This window comes from Pristis pectinata, chromosome 30, assembly GCF_009764475.1.
Source record: "Pristis pectinata isolate sPriPec2 chromosome 30, sPriPec2.1.pri, whole genome shotgun sequence".
NCBI lineage: Eukaryota > Metazoa > Chordata > Chondrichthyes > Rhinopristiformes > Pristidae > Pristis > Pristis pectinata.
In genome coordinates, this window is record NC_067434.1 from 3,028,745 (window position 1) to 3,048,148 (window position 19,404).

At 49.4% G+C, this 19,404-nt stretch overlaps 1 protein-coding gene across 1 annotated transcript in view; it reads right to left on the reverse strand.

Moving 5' to 3' along the window:
• Positions 1-15,663: 15,663 nt before the first annotated feature.
• LOC127584760 (tetraspanin-14-like) overlaps positions 15,664-19,404 on the reverse strand; it is a 48,040-nt gene continuing 44,299 nt past the window's right edge. Inside the window, exon 8 of the mRNA XM_052041693.1 lies at positions 15,664-16,581. Within this exon, the coding sequence (XP_051897653.1) occupies positions 16,510-16,581 (72 nt within the window). The 3' untranslated portion in view covers positions 15,664-16,509. The remainder of the gene's footprint in view (positions 16,582-19,404) is intronic.

Genomic DNA, 19,404 nt, shown 5'->3' on the forward strand with positions numbered 1-19,404 from the left:
TCCCCTTGCTTTACCTTCTTCCTCCACCTGCATATTTGCCTTCAGTGACCGGAATACAAAGGCACCCATATTCCCCGGCATATCACTGTCTCCCAATCTGTCACCATTGAAGTATTACCCTACTGCCTCCTGTTTTTCTTCCCAAAGTGGATAAGTTCTGATTAATCCATGCTGCATCACATCTGCCATTATTTCCTCATTCACTCAACTTATCTAAATAGTCTGAAACCTTTGCACCTCCTCACAACTTGCCATCCACCCAGCTTCATCTCAGCAGCAAACTTACAAATATTACATTTGGTTCCCTCATACAAATCATTGATGGATAGCTGAGCCCAGGGACTGATCCTTGCAGTACCCCACTCATCACTCCCTGCCATCCTGAGAAAGACCTTTTTATTCCTACTGTTTGCAGCCTGTTAATCCAGTTTCGTACAGTGCCCTGTAATTTGGTACACCAGCATCTAGTATGGGACTTTATCAAAGGCTTTCTAAAAATTCAAATATACACACAAATTCTCATTTATCCAATGTTACAGCCTCCTCTTAAATACACCAATAAGTTCATCAAACTTCCCTCTCAGAAATTCAAATCAACTTTGTCTAATCCCATTTCTGTTCTCTAAGTATTCTATTACCTTCTCTCCAACAGACTCCAGTATTTTCTCCGCTTGCGACAGAGGCCAACCAGGCTGTAGTTCCCTGTTTTCTCTCATTTTTTAAAAAAATTAACAGGGTAAAATCAGTCACTGTTCAATTTGCAGAAACCATAGTGCAGACTTTTGGGTGATGACAACGAATGCATCCACTATTGCTGTGTTAGTCCTCTGGCATGTTGTACCTAATGCACGTCACTGACAACTGGTGAACGATGTACTTGGCTTTATTTGTTTGCAAGACACAAGGTGTTCTACCCGTCAAGACACAAGGAAACAAGACTCGTCATTTCCTTCTGTTCCAAGTCCCCGGACTCAGGGCTCCTCCTTTCCGAGTGTTGGTCGGAGGTTCTCAAGTTGTTCTGGGCATCGGTAAGGAGTTAGATGCTGTTTCCAGGACCCATCTCCCTCCTGTACCTATTCTCCAATGAGACACTGCCATGTTGGGTCAGACCCAGACTGGATCATCATTGTGTCCATCCTTATCCCTTAACTTCTGGACTTCCAGTTGTTGGACTTGCTCCTCCGTTTACCACTTCACCAATTGCGCAGCATCCCAGTTGTTGGTACTGGACCAAACTGATGCACTGGATTTAGTTCTGACAATTCCGACAAGGATCTCACACAGGTTTAATGACCATGTCTCAGCACACAGGTATTTTACAGTCATTTAGGCCTCTAGTTATCTCTTGTTACCATGCCTTGGATGCCAAGAGATGCCTTGGGCTGGACCTCCCATCACTTGTTCTTTACCTCGCTGTAACCAGAGAGCCAGTGTGCTTATTCTCCTTTTTCTCATGCCAGACTCGTTCATCCTATGATTAATACATGCTAGACATTAATACCTCTGGAAGTTGTTATAAGGTTGTCTTGCTGATATTTTCTTAGCCTCCTCAGAGAACTTAATGCACCATTAAGCACCTTTGTATTCCACAACCTCCAACTGTCAATTCAAACCGAAACCACTGTCCATTCTTTTGTTCTGTGATAATTGTTTGAGCCCCTTGTCTCCTACGCTGAGGATTTTTCAGTTTTCCCATTATTTTCTCCAACAGTATATATTTATTAATACTTTCTCTAGTTTCTCCTTTTCGTGGGATCACACAGCACAGAAACTGGACCATCACAGCCTGCTGGCCATACTAATCTCGTTTCCCTGCACGTGGTCTGTAACTGACAATCCCTTGGTGATTCTTGTCATCATCCAGGTGCTTCTAAAGTTAGAGTAATACAACATGGTTTATTGGTTTATTATTGGCACATGTACCGAGGTACAATGAAAAACTTAGTTTTGCCTGCCATCCATACAGATCATTTCACCACATCAGTGCATTGAGGTAGTACAAGGGAAAAGCAGGTACAGAATGCAGAATAAAGTGTTACAGTTACAGAGAAAGTGCAGTGCAGGCAGACAATAAGGTGCAAGGGCCAGAACGAGGTAGATTGTGAGGTGAAGAGTGCATCTTATTGTACTAGGGGACCATTCAATCGTCTTATAACAGTGGGATAGAAGCTGTCCTTGAGCCTGGTGGTGTGTACTTTCAGGCTTTTGTATCTTCTGCCCTTCGTGGTGGTGGTGGGGGGGCGGCGGGGAGAGACAAGAGAGAATGTCCAGGGTAGGTGGGGTCTCTCATGCCGGCTGCTTTACTGAGGCAGTGAGAAGTGTAGACAGAGTCCGTGGAGGGGAGGCTGGTTTTCGTGATGTGCTGAGCTGTGTCCACAACTCGCTGCAGTTTCTTGCGGTCCTGGGCAGAGCAGTTGCCATACCAAGCCGTGATGCATCCAGATAGGATGCTTTCTGTGGTGCATCGATAAAAAGTGGTGAAGGACAAAGGCCTCCTGAGAAAGTAGAGCCTGCTGGTGCACTTTCTTGGATATGGTGTCGATGTGGTTGGACCAGGATATTGGTGATGTTCACTCCTAGCAACTTGAAGCTCTTAACCCTCTGACCTCAGCACCAATGATGAAGAGTGTGTGCACCACTCCCCTTCCTGTAGTCAATGACCAGCTCTTTTGTTTTGCTGACATTGAGGGAAAGGTTGTTGTCATGACACCATTCCGCTAAGCTCCTTATCTCCTTCCTGTACTCTGACTCTTCATTATTTGAGATACAGCCCACTACGGTGGTATCATCTGCAAACTTGCAGATGGAGATAGAGCAGAATCTGGCCACACAGTCATGAGTGTATAGGGAGTAGAGTAGAGGGCTGAGGACGCAGCCTTGTGGGGCACCAGTGTTGAGAATAATCGTGCCGGAGGTATTGCTGCCTATCCTCACTGATTGCGGTCTGTTGGTCAGAAAGTCAAGGATCCAGTTACAGAGGGAGGTGTTGAGTCCCAGGTCTCGGAGTTTGGTGATGAGTTTGCTTGGGAATTATAGAACTGAAGGCAGAGTTGTAGTCAATAAACAATAGACTTCGGTAGGGAAGGGGACTTCGGGACAGATAAGTTTTTCTTTTTTTTATAGGGTTTTTATTGTAAGGTTTAGTTTTATAAGGTTCTTTTTTATAAGTTTTTATATAAGTTTTAATCGGGACTGCGCAGGCACGTGACGTCAGCAGGTAAGGTGCGGGCAGTTTAAAAAGCAAACCGCCATATCCAGTGGGCAGCGTCGGAGCGGGCAGCTGAGTGAGAGGGAGCAGAGTGTTCTGGGCTTTGGCTCAAGGGGCTTCGGCGTAAAGGGGTGAGGAAAGGGAGGTGACTTGAGGAAAGGAAAGGGTATGAGTGCGGTTTCCTGTACTCAGTGTCAGATGTGGGAGTCCGGAGTCTCCCTGGCTCCGGCTCGGCTACATCTGCACCCGGTGTGTCGACCTGCAGCTCCTGAGGGACCATGTTAGAGAACTGGAGATGCAGCTCGATGACCTACGTCTGGTCGGGGAGAGTGAGAAGGTGATAGGAGTTATAGGCAGGTGGTCACACCGGGATCACGGGAGTCAGGCAAGTGGGTCACAGTCAGGAGGGGCAAGGGGAAGAGTCAGGTACTAGAGAGTACCCCTGTGGCTGTACCCCTTGACAATAAGTACTCCTGCTTGAGTGCTGTTGGGGGAGACAGCCTACCTGGGGGAAGCAACAGTGGCAGTGTCTCTGGCACAGAGCCCGGCCCTGTGGCTCAGGAGGGTAGGGAAGGTGAGAGGAGGGCACTAGTGATAGGAGACTCTATAGTTAGGTGGGCAGACAAGTGATTCTGTGGATGCAGGAAAGAAACCTGGTAGTTTGCCTCCCAGGTGCCAGGGTCCAGGATGTTTCAGATCGCGTCCAAGGTATCCTGAAGGGGGAGGGAGAACAGTCAGAGGTCATGGTACATATTGGTACCAATGACATAGGTAGGGAAAGGAATGAGGTCCTGAAAAGGGACTATAGAGGATTAGGAAGGAAGTTGAGAAGCAGGACCTCAAAGGTAGTAATTTCCGGATTACTATCTGTGCTAAGCGACAGTGGGTATAGGAACAGAATGAGGAGGAGGTTAAATGCGTGGCTGAGGGATTGCAGTAAGGAGCAGGGATTAAGATTTCTGGATCATTGGGCCCTCTTTTGGGGCAGGTATGAACTGTTCAAAGAGGACGGGTTGAACTTGACTCCCAGGGGGACCAATATCTTGGCGGGGAGGTTTGCTAAAGCTACTGGGGAGGGTTTAAACTAGAATTGTTGAGGGGTGGGATCTGAACTGGAGAGACTGGGGAAGAGGTGTTTGGCTCTCAAATAGAGAAAGCTAGTAGTAGGTATAATAGGCAGGTGATAGAGAAGGGACGTGTTCAGACAGGCTTGAGATGTGTCTATTTTAACGCAAGGAGTATTGTGAACAAGGCGGATGAGCTTAGAGCTTGGATCGATACTTGGAGCTATGATGTGGTGGCCATTACGGAGACTTGGATGGCTCCGGGGCTGGAATGGTTGATTCAAGTGCCGGGTTTTAGATGTTTCAGGAAGGACAGGGAGGGAGGTAAAAGAGGTGGGGGAGCGGCACTGTTGATCAGAGATAGTGTCACGGCTGCGGAAAAGGTGGACGTTGTGGAGGGATTGTCTACGGAGTCTCTGTGGGTGGAGGTTAGGAACAGGAAGGGGTCAATAACTTTACTAGGTGCTTTTTATAGGCTGCCCAATAGTGACAGGGTTATTGAGGAGCAGGTAGGGAAGCAGATCCTAGAAAGGTGTGAGAATAACAGAGTTGTTGTGATGGGGGATTTTAATTTCCCAAACATCGACTGGCATCTCCAGACAGTGAGGGGTTTAGATGGGGTGGAGTTTGTTAGGTGTGTTCAGAAAGGGTTCTTGACACAGTATGTAGATAGGCCTACAAGAGGAGAGGCTGTGCTTGATTTGATATTGGGAAATGAACCTGGTCAGGTGTCAGATCTCTCAGTGGGTGAACATAATTCTATCTCCTTTACGTTAGCACTGGAGAGAGATAGGAACAGACGGTCTAGAAAGGCGTTTACTTGGAGTAAAGGGAATTATGAGGCTCTCAGGCAGGAAGTTGGAAGATTAGATTGGGAACAGATGTTCTCAAAGAAAAGTACGGAAGAAATGTGGCAAATATTCAGGGGGTATTTGTGTGGAGTTCTGCATAGGCATGTTCCAATGAGACAGGGGTGTCATGAGAGGATACAGGAACCGTGGTGTACAAAGGCTGTAATAAATCTAGTCAAAAGGAAAAGAAAAGCTTACAAAAGGTACAGAGAGCGAGGTAATGTTAGAGATCTGGAAGAGTATAAGGCCAATAGGAAGGAGCTTAAGAAGGAGATTATGAGAGCCAGAAGGGGTCATGAGAAGGGCTTGGCGGGCAGGATTAAGGAAAACCCTAAGGCATTCTACAAGTATGTGAAGAGCAAGAGGATAAGATGCGAAAGGATAGGGCCTATCAAGTGCAGCAGTGGGAAAGTGTGTATGGATCCGGAAGAAATGGCGGAGGTACTTAATGAATACTTTATGTCAGTATTCACGACAGAAAAAGATCTGGGGGATTGTAGTGAGGACTTGCAGCAGCCTGAAAAGCTTCAGCATGTAGATATTAGGAAAGAGGAGGTGCTGAAACTTTTGGAAAGCATCAAGTTGGATAAGTCACCGGGACCGGATGAGATGTACCCCAGACTGCTGTGGGAGGCGAGGGAAGAGATTGCGGAGCCTCTGACGATGATCTTTGCTTCGTCGATGGAGACAGAAGAGGTTCTGGAAGATTGGAGGGTTGCGGATGTTGTTCCCTTATTCAAGAAAGGGAGTAGGGATATCCCAGGGAATTATAGACCGGTGAGTCTCACCTCCATCCACCCCTGATGGAATTCTGTCTACAACCTGGACTGTGGGGTGGGTGGTGACATTCCACTCCCCTTCTCTTCAAAGCATGGATAGCTATTGATTCACATTAAAAGGTTTTGCTTGTTTTCCCACATTGTGAAGTCAAAGCCTGGCTTAATCAGCTTTTCACTGATGTGAGCCTGGATACCTCTTTGTATGCTATTAATGGGAATAAAAATTTTTAGACATAAAAAAAAATCATCAGTCAACATTCATCAAAAAATCATCATTAAGTACAAGAGTTGGGACATTATTTTGCCGTTGTATAAGCCATTGGTGAGGCCGCACTTGGAGCACTGTGTACGGTTTTGATCAGCCTGTTACAGGAAAGATGTGGTAAAGCTGGAAAGACTGCAGAGAAGATTTATGAGGATGTTGCCAGGACTGGAGGGCCTGAGTTACAGGGAGAGGTTGGCCAGGCTGGGTCTTTATTCCTTGGAAAGTAGGAGACTGAGGGGCCACCTTGTGTTTAGAATTATGAGAGGCATGGATAAGGTACCCTTTTCCCCAGGGTAGGGGAGTCCCAAACTAGGCAGCATAGGTTTAGGGAGAGAGGGGAAAGATTTAAAAGGGATCTGAGGGGCAACTTTTTCACAGAAGGGTGGTGAGTGTATGGAACGAGCTGCCAGAGGAAGTGGGTGAGGCAGGTACAATAGTATCGTTTAAGAAGCACTTGGATAGGTACGTGGAGGGGCAGGGCTTAGAGGGATATGGGCCAAACGCAGGAAATTGGGACTAGCTGGGTGGGCACCGTAGTCGGCATGGACAGGTTGGGCTGAAGGGCCTGTATCCGTGCTGTATTGCTCCATGACGCTAAAGTGTTAAGCTCATCAGGAAGGAATGCGACTTTGTTTTGTAGCCTGTTATAACATGTAAGCCCTGCCACAACTGACGGCTGGTCTGGGACTCGATTTTGAACTGATATTGTCGTTTGGCATCCCTGATTGCTTTACAGAGATCATATCTTGATTTCTTGTCTAGGTCAGGGTCACCTGATTTGAACGCTGCAGTCCTGGACTTCAGTAGGGAGTGGATCTCTGGGTTCATCCATGGTTTCCGGTTTGGGAACACCCGGATTTTCTTCTTTGGTGCACAGTCCTCAGCACGCTTGCTGATAAAAGTCTGCGGTGGTGATGACATTCTCATCTAGGTTGTTGCTGTGTCTTTGATTACGGACCAGTCCACTGACTCAAAGCTCATCTATTTCCTCAGAGCAGCACTGCACGACTTTCTGCACTGGATGCTCACGTTTCAGTTTCTGTTTGTTCACAGGGAGAAGGAGCACAGACTGGTGGTCTGATTTACCAAAGTATGGGCGCGGGATGGATCAGTAGGTGACTTTGATGGTTGTACAGCAATGGTCAAGGGTGTTTGGGCCCCTGGGGGGACAAGAGACGTGCTGGCAGTATTTTGGTAACACACTCTTGAGGTTGGCCTGGTTGAAGTCACCGGCTATGATGAAGAGGGCCTCAGGGTATCCCGTTTCAAGGCAGTTGATCACGGAGCATAGTTCGATGAGTGCAGGATTCACATCCGCTTGAGGTAGTTGTTCTTGAACCTGGAGATGTGGGACCTCAGGTTTCTGTATCTCCTGCCCGATGGTAGCTGTGAGAAGATGGCATGGCCCAGATTGTGGGGATCTTTGATGATGGATGTTGCCTTCTTGAGGCAGCACCTCCTGTAGATACTACCGATGGTGGGGACGGATGTGCCCATAATGTATTGGGCAGAGTCCACTACTCTCTGCAGCTTCTTATATTCCTGTGCATTCGAGTTGCTGTACCAGAACATGGTGCAGCCAGTCGGGATACTTACAACAGTTCATCTGCGGAAGTTTGCTGGAGTGTTTAGTGACAAGCCAAACCTTCTTAACCTACTAAGAAAGTAAAGACGCTGGTGTGCTTTCCTTGTGATTGCGTCTATGTGCTGGGCCCAGGACGGGTCATCTGATACATTAACACCCAGGAATTTAAAGCTGCTGACCCTCACCTGGAGGATTGGGGGAACCAATATTTGGGACATTTGCCACTGCTAGTTGGGAGGGTTTAAACTAGTGTGGCAGGGGGTGGGAATGAGAACAGTACATCAGTGAGTGGGGGGATTGAGGAATGTAGAGGTTAGGTCAAGTAAATGTGAAAGGAAACACAGGCACCACCAGGTTAATGAGCACAGTGGGGCCAATGGGCTATAGTGTATTTATTTCAATGGAAGGAGTATTAGGGTTAAAACAGATGAATGGGATTAGTACAGGAAACTATGATGTTGTGGCAACTACAGAGACGTTGAGAGAGGGGCAGAACTGACAGCTTCATGTCCCAGGTGCGATAGGGATGTAAAAGAGGTGGGGACTGCACTACTGATCAGGGAGAATGTCACAGCGGCACTTAGAGAAAATATCCTGGAGGGCTCATCCAGTGACGTAGAGCTCAGATATAAGAAAGGTGCTATCACTATGATGGGGTTATACTGTAGGCCTCCCAATAGCCAGTGGGACATAGAGGAATAGTTCTATAGAGAGATTATGGAAAGATGTAAAATCAACAGGTTCATTGCAGTGGGTGAATTTAATTTCCCCAATATTGACTGGGACTCCCTTAGTGCCAGAGGCTGAAATGGGGCAGAATTTGTTCGCTGCATCCAGGTGGGTTACTTGACACAGTGTGTAGCTCGTCCAACCAGGCAAGGGGCCATACTAGACGTATTGGGAAATGAGCCTGGCCAGGTGATTGGCCTTTCAGTGGGAGAGTATTTTGGGAGCAGTAATCATAACTTTGTAAGTTTTCAGATACTTATGGATAAGGATAAGATTGGACTTTAGGGAAAAGTGCTAAATTGGGGAAAGGCTATTGGGCAGGAGTTGGGGAGAGATGAACTGGCCGTGGCTGTTACAGGGCAAATCCACATCTGACACGTAGGAGTAATTTAAAAGCCAATTGATCAGAATTCAGGACCGACATGTGCCAGTGAGGAAGACAGACAAGGATAGCAAGGTTTGGGAACCTTGGATGATGGTGTATGTAGTCAAAAGAAAAAGGAAGCCTGTATAAGCTAGGGCAGGACCACTCAAAAACAAAGGAGCGAATTTATGCCTGGAGCCAGAGGAAACGGGCAAGGTACTAAACGAGTACTTCACACTGGAATTCACCAAGGTTAAGGACATGGAGGTTAGTGAGATTCCAGGGCACGTTGATATCAAGGAGGAGGAGGAGGTGTACTGTTATGAGACAAGTCCGAGGTCTCGAAAGTAAGGAACTCTGAACACAGTCTGGCAAGGAAGCATTTTATTTACAAAGACAAACGCAGGGAAAGGGTAACGGGAACAACACACACGCACACGCACACACCGGTGATAGTGAGCATGGGGGAATGGCAACAAGGGTAAGATACACGCACACACACAATGAACTGGGTACATACAATACATAAAATCAAGGAACAGTCGATATGATACCTGCCACCCATTGATTCAGCGCAGGTATGGCTCCATGCTAGGGGGATATCCTAACAACTTTCTCTTAAGCAGTGCACAGCTCACCTCAACATCCCTCGGAGACAAAAAAGAGAAAGAACCAAGCACATGCGGCACTCTTTATAGTGCTGGAGGGCTGGGGGTGGTCCAGCCCAGGTAGTTCAAAACAGCCAATGGCCCAGTACAAAAGTGCTTAAAAGACCAATTGTCAGGTGTGCACTTAATGGGTGGGGTGGAGCTGGGCCTTGATTGACAGTGGTGTGTCTTCCGACCAGATAGGGGCAGTGCTGTCATCCGACCAGGTGGGGGCAGTGTTGTCACGTGACAGCCACGACCTCCACAATACAAGCCACCCCTCACCAATCATTACATGGAAATAACTATTTCTAAGCCTGAAACTATATCTCAGCGTACAGTACTAGTGAAGGGCAGACGTGCTCTTAATAACCTGGCAAGCACAGCATGATATACAGATAGCGATGACAATGAGAATGAGAGCAGTTGCTCAGTGGATGACAGTTGCTCCAAGGACCCAAATGGCCACCAGTTTCCCCATGAGATGTCGTGCTGGAGGAGCTGGTCCCTTGCTTTTTGAATTTTGACCACCGAGTCCCGAATGTGAGCAGCCAGGTTGGTGATGTTGCTGGACTCATCTGGGATAAAGGCACAGCACTCCTTACCAATCACTGCACAGGTGCCACCATCCACAGTGAGTAGGTAATCCAGGGCCATTCAATTCTGCAAGTCTACCATCCTGACGGCAGTCAACTCAGCTGGCGTCCTCGCCAGGGCATCTTCAGTATGTTGCAGTGCCACTGCCGTTTCGTTAGCCAGTGTCTGGAGCACGCTGGTCATCTGGATGACCTCAGGGGACAATCGGGCCATGCCATACGTGGGAAAGGCTATCATCCAGAACCTCTCCACCTCCATGATGGCCCTCTTGTCCCGGTGGCCGCTGTATGCCAGGTGCGCCCCAAGGTCGTTGAGAGCGTGGATACAGGGCAGCACAAATGCTGGAAAACAGCAACCGTACCAGCTCATGGGGAGCCACGGATAGGCACGGTGGCCACAAATCCAGTGGGTCCCATTCAAAGTCCAGGGAGCCCCCAGCTTAGTGGCACCATCGGCAGTGGTCACTGAGGCACCTGGATACCAGTTTCACTCGCAATCACTGTGGCCAACTGAAAGGGTAGAACTGTGCTCATTCGGGAGTCTGCACCAGCATTCCCTGGGCTCGCTCAGTGGATGTGGAATGACTCGGAGGGTCGGGACTCGGGTGGAGGTCAAATTGTAGGGAGTGAAATACCAGTTCCTGAAACACCCACCCCATCGGGGATCGCTGGAAGGGATGTCCTGTAGTGGTGAGGGCAGTGATGGGGGACTGCCATCCAGTGCGCTCCCCCTCCCCCAAAAAAGTTATACCAAACCGGACAGGCGTGAAAAGTCTATGTAAACAGTTCATTTGAAGATTATCCAGGGGGATGTGTTAGTGGTAGAGCTTCACCGGCGTGTGCTGGGGTGCGGACGCAAATCCAGCAGTCTGATTTATTGGTGATGCTGGCGAATTCATAAACAACTCTGCGCCCTTGGATCTTCTGCCAGAGGCTCCATTCGTCGACCGTCTCACTGGCCGAGACCTGAAATTCAAAAGGGACACCTGCCTGGCGGGGAGCAAGGGTCAGTGCTTGTTCCACAGCTTGCTTTGCTGTTTCAAAAGTGGCCTGTTGTTCGGGTCCCCATAAGAACGTGGCTTCCTTATGAGAGATTAAGCCATGGCAGATAGTGGCGCTATGAATATCTAAATCCACCACTGCATGCCAAGGCTTGTCCAGGCACACTGAAATGGCCTCAGTGATATCTCGGCATCCCCCGGCACTCTGTACTGTTGGCTACTGACAACCTTGAAGGGAGGGAGAATAAAAGCTGGTTCTCATTTGGCTGCCCCGACCACGACCGTAGCCCGTGCGACCCCAAACGTAAACTTGCCCCGGTTAGTATGAAGAGACTGTCCTTTTAAGACGTTGATCCCGAGGATGCACTCAGGCGAGTTTGCTATCAACACTGTTATGGGTCAAGGAGGTTGGTTACCGATGGCCATGCGGATCGTGACTTCCCTTGCAGGTAAAAGGGAACCCCCCCCCCCCTCAACCCCTCTGTTTGCATCTGTGTCACTTTCCACCCAGTGGGGTTGCCCGGGATGATGGTGTGTTGGGCACCCGTGTCGATGAGTGCCATCCACCTCTGTATGCTCCCCCTTCCCCAATGTACAGCGATGGGTATATGTGGCCTCAGGTCTCCCGGGCAGGAGAGGGAGGTGGAACAAATGTGCTGGGACCACTGGCCTTCATCCTGTGGGAGGGGGATAAGGGTCTGCCACCCCATGGGTGAAGGTTCCTGCTGGTGGAGATGGGCTATTTCCTGCCTCAGCAGGTCCCGGAGCTCAGCCTTGAGAGCAGGAGAGACTTCTTCAAGTGGGGGAGGGACAGAGGCAGTGTTGTTGGGGGCAGCCAGCGTGGTCCGGAGGTTGGGGGTGTCCCCTGTGTCGGGCTTGATCCCAGGGTGGTGGTGGGTTTTCCCCTGGCCAGATGATCCCCCGCAATGCTCCTTCCAGAGTGCATAAGTGATGGAGGTCGGGATCCCACCTATGCTGAAGCAGTCCACCCGAGCGCTGCAGGTCCCAGAATAGCTGTTTGCGCATAAGACGGGGGGTTGTGTCTCCAGCCCTCATCTTTGCCCTACAGACCTGGATGGGCTTCCCCCACTGCAACGAACTCCAGCCCTTCCAGGAGGGTGATAGCATCCCACACGGTCTTCCCATTAGCCAGTCCCATGAGGGGCAGGACCACTGGCCTCAAACTGGGGCGCACGGTGGTGACCAGGTATCCCATTAGCGCGCTGGTCACCCTGGTATTTTCTAAAGAGTAGCGATCGTGGGATCCCTTGTAAATGCTAGTCACCAGCGCCCACTCCCTAATGACCCTGGTGCCCTCACTAACCGTGCTCCAATGCAGTCACCCGTATAAGTCCCACTCAAGAAGGGTAGGGTGTCAGACCCTCACGGCAGTCACTACCCGATCCCACAGGTTGTGCCGTCCCCGATCCCTTCCTGTTGTGCCCATAGGGCATTGTTAACACTCTGGAGGTTTACGGTCTGTTGAAGAGCAGTAAAGTGGATGTGCCCGGTGAGCTTTAGATTAATGGGAGGGAAATTATTCTTCAGGATAGGATCGACTCCTACCTGGAAAAGCAGACTTGTTAAGGATGGCATGGCTTTGTGCAAGGGAGGTCATGTCTTATGAACATGATTGAGGAGTTAATGAGAATGATTGATGAGGGCAGGGCAGTGGATGTTGTCTCCATGAAGACAAAAAGCTTTCAATAAGGCTCTTCGTCGTAGTCTGATCCAGAAGATTAAGGCACATGGAATCCATGGAGATTGGATTCAAAATTGGCTTGGCCACAGAAGACAGAGGGTGGTGGTGGGGGGGGGTGTTATTCTGACTGGAGGTCAGTGACCAGTGGTGTTCTGCAGGGATCGGTGCTGGGACCTCTGATATTTGTGATATATATATAAATGACTTGGATGAAAATGTAGGTGGGCTGATTATTAAAGTTTGCTGATGACACAAAAATTGGTGGAGCTGTGGAGAGTAAGGAAGGATGTCAAAGGATTCAGCTGGGTACAGTCAGAAACGTGGGCAGTAAAATGGCAGATGCAGTTTAATTCAGACAAGTGTGAGGTGTTGCACTTTAGGAGGTCAAGGGGAAAGTGTACAGTAAATGGCAGGACCTTTAGGAGCATTGATGTAAGGAGGGATCTTGGGGTGCAAGTCCACAGCTCCCTGAAAGTGGCAGCACAAAAAGTTAGGGTGGTAAAGGACGTATATGTCATTCTTGCCTTGAGTATAAAAGTTGGCAGGTCATGTTGCAGCTTCATAAAACTTCGGTTAGGCCACATTTAGAGAATTGTGTGCAGTTCTGGTTGCTGTATTACAGGAAGGATGTGGAGGCTTTGGAGAGGGTGCAGAAGAGGTTCACCAGGATGCTGCCTGGATTAGAGGGCATGAGCTACGAGGAGAGGTTGGACAAATGTGGGTTGACAAATGTGAAAACTGGATCGTCAGAGACTGAGGGGAAACCTGATATTTATAAAATTATGAGAGGCATAGTGTAGTGTGAAAGGTCATGGCTGTCATGTGACACCAGCAAGTACTGGTCGAAAGCGACACCACTGTCAATCAAGGTCTGGCTCCACCCACTCATTAGCACACACCCTTGACCATTGGTTCCCATGCACACCTCTTGTACCAGGCCATGATCTATTGGACCTGTTGAATTACCTGAGCTAGCTCCACCCAGCTCTCCCGCACTATAAAGAATGCCACACGTGAGTGGATCTTCCTCTTTTTGGTTGCTGCTGGAGTTGAAACCACACCAAGGGACCACTAGTAAGAGTGTGCACTTTCACAGGGGCTTAGGAGCTTAGGAGCTTCCTAAGTAGATTCCCAGTAGCGTAGAGCTGATGCTTGTCCAGAATCGGGGGTTCAGGCACTGTATTATGTTTTCCCTGATTGTTTGTAACTAGTTCACTGTGTGTGTGTGCACGTGTGCACTTCACCCCCATTGTGACTCCCCTCACGTTTCACGATCACCCGAGTGTGTGTGTCTATCCATTCCTGTTCATTCTGTTCCTGTGTTTGTCTTTGTAAATGAATTACTTTTCTAAAATCCAAAGACTGTATCCAGAGTCCTCTACTTTGAGGCCCCAAAGAACCTTTTCTCACAACAGATAGCATAGATCGAGTTGTTTCTATCTTGGCATCTTCATTGACACAGATATTGTGTTCCTGTTGTGTACTGTTTTATGTTCTATGAGTGTGTATGTGTGCAGGGAGTGTGTGTGCATGTGTGTATGCACGCAGGAAGAGTGAAAGTGTGTGTGTGTGTATATGCACGCAGGGAGTGTGTGGATGCAGGTTGTGTCAGTGTGTCTCTGCATGCTTGCAGAGAATGTGAGTGTGTATGTCATGTGTACATCCCTGCATGTGTGTGCACAGGGAATGCAGGTGCGTGCATGGCAGCAGGTAGTATTTATGTTTTGTGTACAGGGAATGCCTTGAGTGTGGTATATGTGTGAGTCCACCAGGGAACATATGTGTGTACATGTAGGGTACGTATGCACGCATGTAGAGAGTGCATGCATGGGCAGGGAGTGCAAGTGCTTTCATGTGTGCATTGACTGCAGATGTGCAGAGAGTGTGCCGGCGTGTAACTGCAGGGAGTCCGTGTATATGTGCAGTGAGCACCTGTATCTGCAAGTGCACAGCGTGCACATGCAGTGCGCGTGCAGGGAGTGTGCACATGCTGTGTGTGTGTGCGCGCGGAGGGAGTGTGCACATGCTGTGTGTGTGTGTGTGTGTGTGTGTGCGCGGAGGGAGTGTGAACATGCAGGGAGTGTGAACATGCAGGGAGTGTGCACATGCTGTGTGTGCGTGCGTGCGGAGGGAGTGTGAACATGCAGGGAGTGTGCACATGCTGTGTGTGTGTGTGCACGCGGAGGGAGTGTGAACATGCAGGGAGTGTGCACATGCTGTGTGTGTGTGCGCACGCGGAGGGAGTGTGCACATGCAGTGCGTGTGTGTGCGGAGGGAGTGTGAACACGCAGTGAGTGTGCAGGTTTTGCGCAGGCAGTGTGCACATGCAGTGTGTGTGTGCGCAGGCAGTGTGGACACGCAGTGTGTGCGTTAGGTCATGGGCTGAGCTGAGACCCCCAGACCTGCTGACTCCTCAGTCACAGAGAAGGAGGGGTCACAATCACTCACAAACAGACACGCTTATTTTGTTTTGTAAAATCAGTGAACAATGGTTAAACATTTCTCAGGTTCACTACTGCTGAGTCCTACGAGGCTCAGATTCAGAACACTCCCACAGACTGCTGCTGATGCCTCTTGTTCCTTTTGGTTGGAGAGAGGCTTTCGCCCTTCACACCTACAGAACCAAACCTCATCAGGGCGATTCTTCCCCCCGCACTCAGGATGATAAATGCTGGAGATACTCGGCAGGTCAGGCTGCCTTTCGAGCACCGAGACGTCCCGTAGCTGGATGTAGCAAGCAGTGGTAGCAGCACTGAGTATCTCACTCACAGCGCACCATTTAAAACAGCATGGGCAAGGTGAACTTTGGGAAGCTGCAACAATGCAGCTTTACCCGGAACCCCCTTCTCACACTGACTACTTATCCCAGTGGTTACTTGTTGATTATATTTTAATGTATTTAAAAATGAGGCTGATAAAAGCTGAAGCTTTCCAGTACAGTGTGAAAGCTTTCAACATGAGGATGGACACAAAAGCTAAGCTTGTTTATTCCTATTTTTAAACAATTAAAAATATTCCGATATTATACTAACAGAAAGTTTCTGCTGGAATGAAGCTGAGCTGCTGAGCTTGATGGGAAGCTCAGAAAGGCCCCTCCCTGTGGCTGTTCCCACACGCTGCTCTTCCCCGCAGGATGATTCACAAACCCACCGACATCACAGGGAAAGGCCACGCAGAGTCTTTCCCTCCGACTTGAACGGTACGTTGCTGCTCCTGTTACCAACTAACTCTGCAGAACAACCCAACATGTCAAACAGCAGAAAGGAGAGAGCTGCGCTCTGCAACCAGCTCCTGATGAAATCCTGCTTCAGGTGCCCGTTCCTGGAGCAAAGACGGGCAGTGTCGCTGCGGTCTCATGTGCAGAGACCAGCAACTAATTCAGACCAGTGGCGATGACAGCGACTCGCTCCGTCCCTTGGCTGGTATCGCCCCGCACTGCACTAACTGGGGAATGGTGGTGGTGCGATGTTTTCCAGACTCTCCCCATGTTCAACGTCTGATGATGTGAGGAATGTCCAGCGGTTCCCTCCCAAACATCCGCAGGGTGCAGCGAGGCGCAGGGTGCTTGGTTTAAAAAAAGGGGCGGGGAATGCACAGCAGAGCCGTTCAACACCTGAATAACGAAATATAGTGACGCTTCCTTTGGCACAAAAATCTATATTCTTTGATAGTTTGCGAAGTCGAGCGATCCCTGGATCCTGCAGACTTCACCATGATCTCAGTAACGCCACCCAGCCTTTATCGCTTTGATTTCGCTGATCAGCGATCGCGCAAGATAAATCGAGAACATCTGGAGGAAACAAAGGTCAATGAGTGGAGAACATCGTGCTTCAAAGGCCAAGGAAACAGGAGCCCGGACGTGAGCACACTTCACTTGTCTAATGCAAACTGCACCCAGTAACAGCCAGGGTCTGCACCCCTGTAACGAAGGCGACTGTGCTGACTTGACCCACCGATGTACAAGGTCCGAGCGCTCATCACAACAACGTTTCAGAACATTGTTACCAGGGTGCGTTCTACTGAATAGTCCAACCAGGAATGTGGCACCACCGTGCCGACCACAAGACCTGTCCTGGTAACCCAGTTTAACCTTCCATTGGACCACCTAGCTGTGTGTAAACATGGGAGGTGGAGAGGTGCTTGCTGCTTTAATCATCAGCATTTCAGAACCAGGTTTATTGTCACTGGCGTATAGGACGTGAATGTTGTGGGTTTGCAGCACTACAGCGCAGACACATAAAGTTACTGCAAATTACAGAAATAAATACTGCAAAATAAAGGGAATAAGGGGCTTGTGTTCACGGACCATTGTTCAGGGACCGTTCAGCCCATGAACCCATGGAACGTTTAATTTGTTAGAAGTGTGAACGTTTTAAAATGTAATAAATTGGTAATGAAATCCAAGCTTTAACACTGGTCCCTCTGGAGCAAATCTTTGGCAGGTATCCGCAGGGTCTTGGTGCAGCAGAGACATCTACCCCAGGACCCCAGCTCCGTCCGACAGGCAGTTTACAGCTCCACACATTTCCCAACCCTCGGGTCCCTGCTGAAACCTCCCGGGCCTCGGCTACAACCAGAGCCAAGGCCCTTTCCAGCAGCTGGGGAAACGGCTGCTGGCACAAAGCTCTCAACGTAATTTGGCTGCAGTTCCTCCAAAGCAGAGTGCTGGACACAGCCATCGATAGGTCGTTGTTGCAGTAACTTCTGGGCTTCACTTAAATCAGTGGCTTTCTTTTCAAATCTGTCACTGTGTTCAAATCACAACATTTAAGAGGAGTTTGGGCAGCGCCTGGGGCAGGGACGGACCTAACCAGACAAATGGGATGAGTTGTCATTCAGCTACACAGGCGGCGTGGACCGGATGGGTGGGGGGCTGCGTTCCCTGCCCGACCATCCAATGGTTCTATGAAAGCACCTCCTACCCCTTTCCATAAATCTCCACACCCGGCTTCTGGATATGTTTTAAGGGGAAAGGTTTCCTATAATCTCCACTCTCTGTGCCCTTCATAGTTCAGCACAGCTCTACAGGGTCCGCCCTCCGCCTCCCTCACAACAAAACCAGCCTCTCGAAAACGGGGAATGTGCTGCCGATGCTGGAAATTAGCTTTCCTTTCACTCCTTGAAGTGGAGGATGTGCTCTGACTGGAGCTCTGTGACCAGTGGTGTTCCTCAGGGATCTGTACTGGGACCTGTGCTGTCTGTGGTGTATATAAGTGACCTGGATGAAAACATGGATGGGGATGGGTGGGTCAGGAAGTTTACAGATGACACAAAGATCGGTGGCGTTGTGGATGGTGTAGAAGATTGCCAGAGGATACAGCAGGATATAAATCAGCTGCAGATACAGATGGAGAAATGGCAGATGGAGGTTAATCTGTCCAAATGTGAGGTGTTGCACTTTGGGAAGGTGCACTGTAAATGGCAGGACCCTTGACAGTGTGGATGTACAAAGGGACCTTTGGGTTCAAGTCCACAGCTCCCTGCACAGTTTGATAGGGTGGTAAAGAAGGCGTATGGAATGCTTGCCTTTACTAGTCAAGGCACTGAGTTCAATGGTCGGGAAGTTATGTTGCAGCTTTATAAAACTCTAGTTAGGCCACATCTGGAGTATTGCATTCAGTTCTGGTCTCCCCGTTATAGGAAGGACCAGGATGTTGCCTGGATTAGAGGGCATGTGCTATAAGGAGAGATTGGACAAACTGGGGTTGTTTGCTCTGGAGCGGCCGAGGCGGAGGGGAGACCTGATAGAGGTTTATAAGGTTATGAGAGGCCTTCAATGATCCTTTGACACTCTTTGTTTTGAATGAGCTCAACAACTGAGCTTCTAGAGCCCTTCAGGTAAGAGAATCAGCAGTTCCCTTGAGCAAGGTTAATGGGGGGGCGGATTTAAAAAATGGATTGAAAAGTGCTGAGGCACATCAGCCAATAACGAGGTAAGGTTTGGTGGGGTGGGGTGGTTATTTTGGAGTGGCCATTGTCAGAGTGGCCAGTGTTCAGTGGAAGTACTGAAGTCTTGACTCATAAGGTTTCACTGAGAGAAGACTCGGTACAGGGAAGGCCAGTAGGGTCTCTTTAACTTCATTCTTCACACTTAGATGGCAGTTCGGGCAGTGGCGTCCTCCTCCTGCAGGATGTGGGAGACCAGGGAGACTGCCAGTGGCCCAGGTGAACCACACCTGTGGGAGGTGCACCCAGCTGTAGCTCCTGGCTGACCCTGTGAAGGGGCTGGGGCTGGGGATGGAGCTGTGGTGGGGGTGGGGGTGGGGCTGGATGCCCTCAGGGTGATTCGGGATGTAGAGCATCACAGATAATATTTTCAGTGAGGTGGTCACACCTAAGGTGACCACAAGGAAAGGTGGAGGGAGTAGGTAGACAGTGCAGGCTTCCCCTGTGGCCATTCCCCTCACAGTTATACCTCCTTGGATACTGCTGGTGGGGTGGGTGGGGTGGGTGGGGTGGGAGGGATGACCTTTCAGTGGGTAGAGGCAGCAGTCAGGTCAGTGGCACTGTGACCGGCTCTCAGGTTCAGTGGGGAAGGGGAAAGTCAGGCAGGGCAATAGTGAGAGGAGACTTGAAGCTCAGGGGGACAGACAGGAGATTCTGTGGCCGCAGA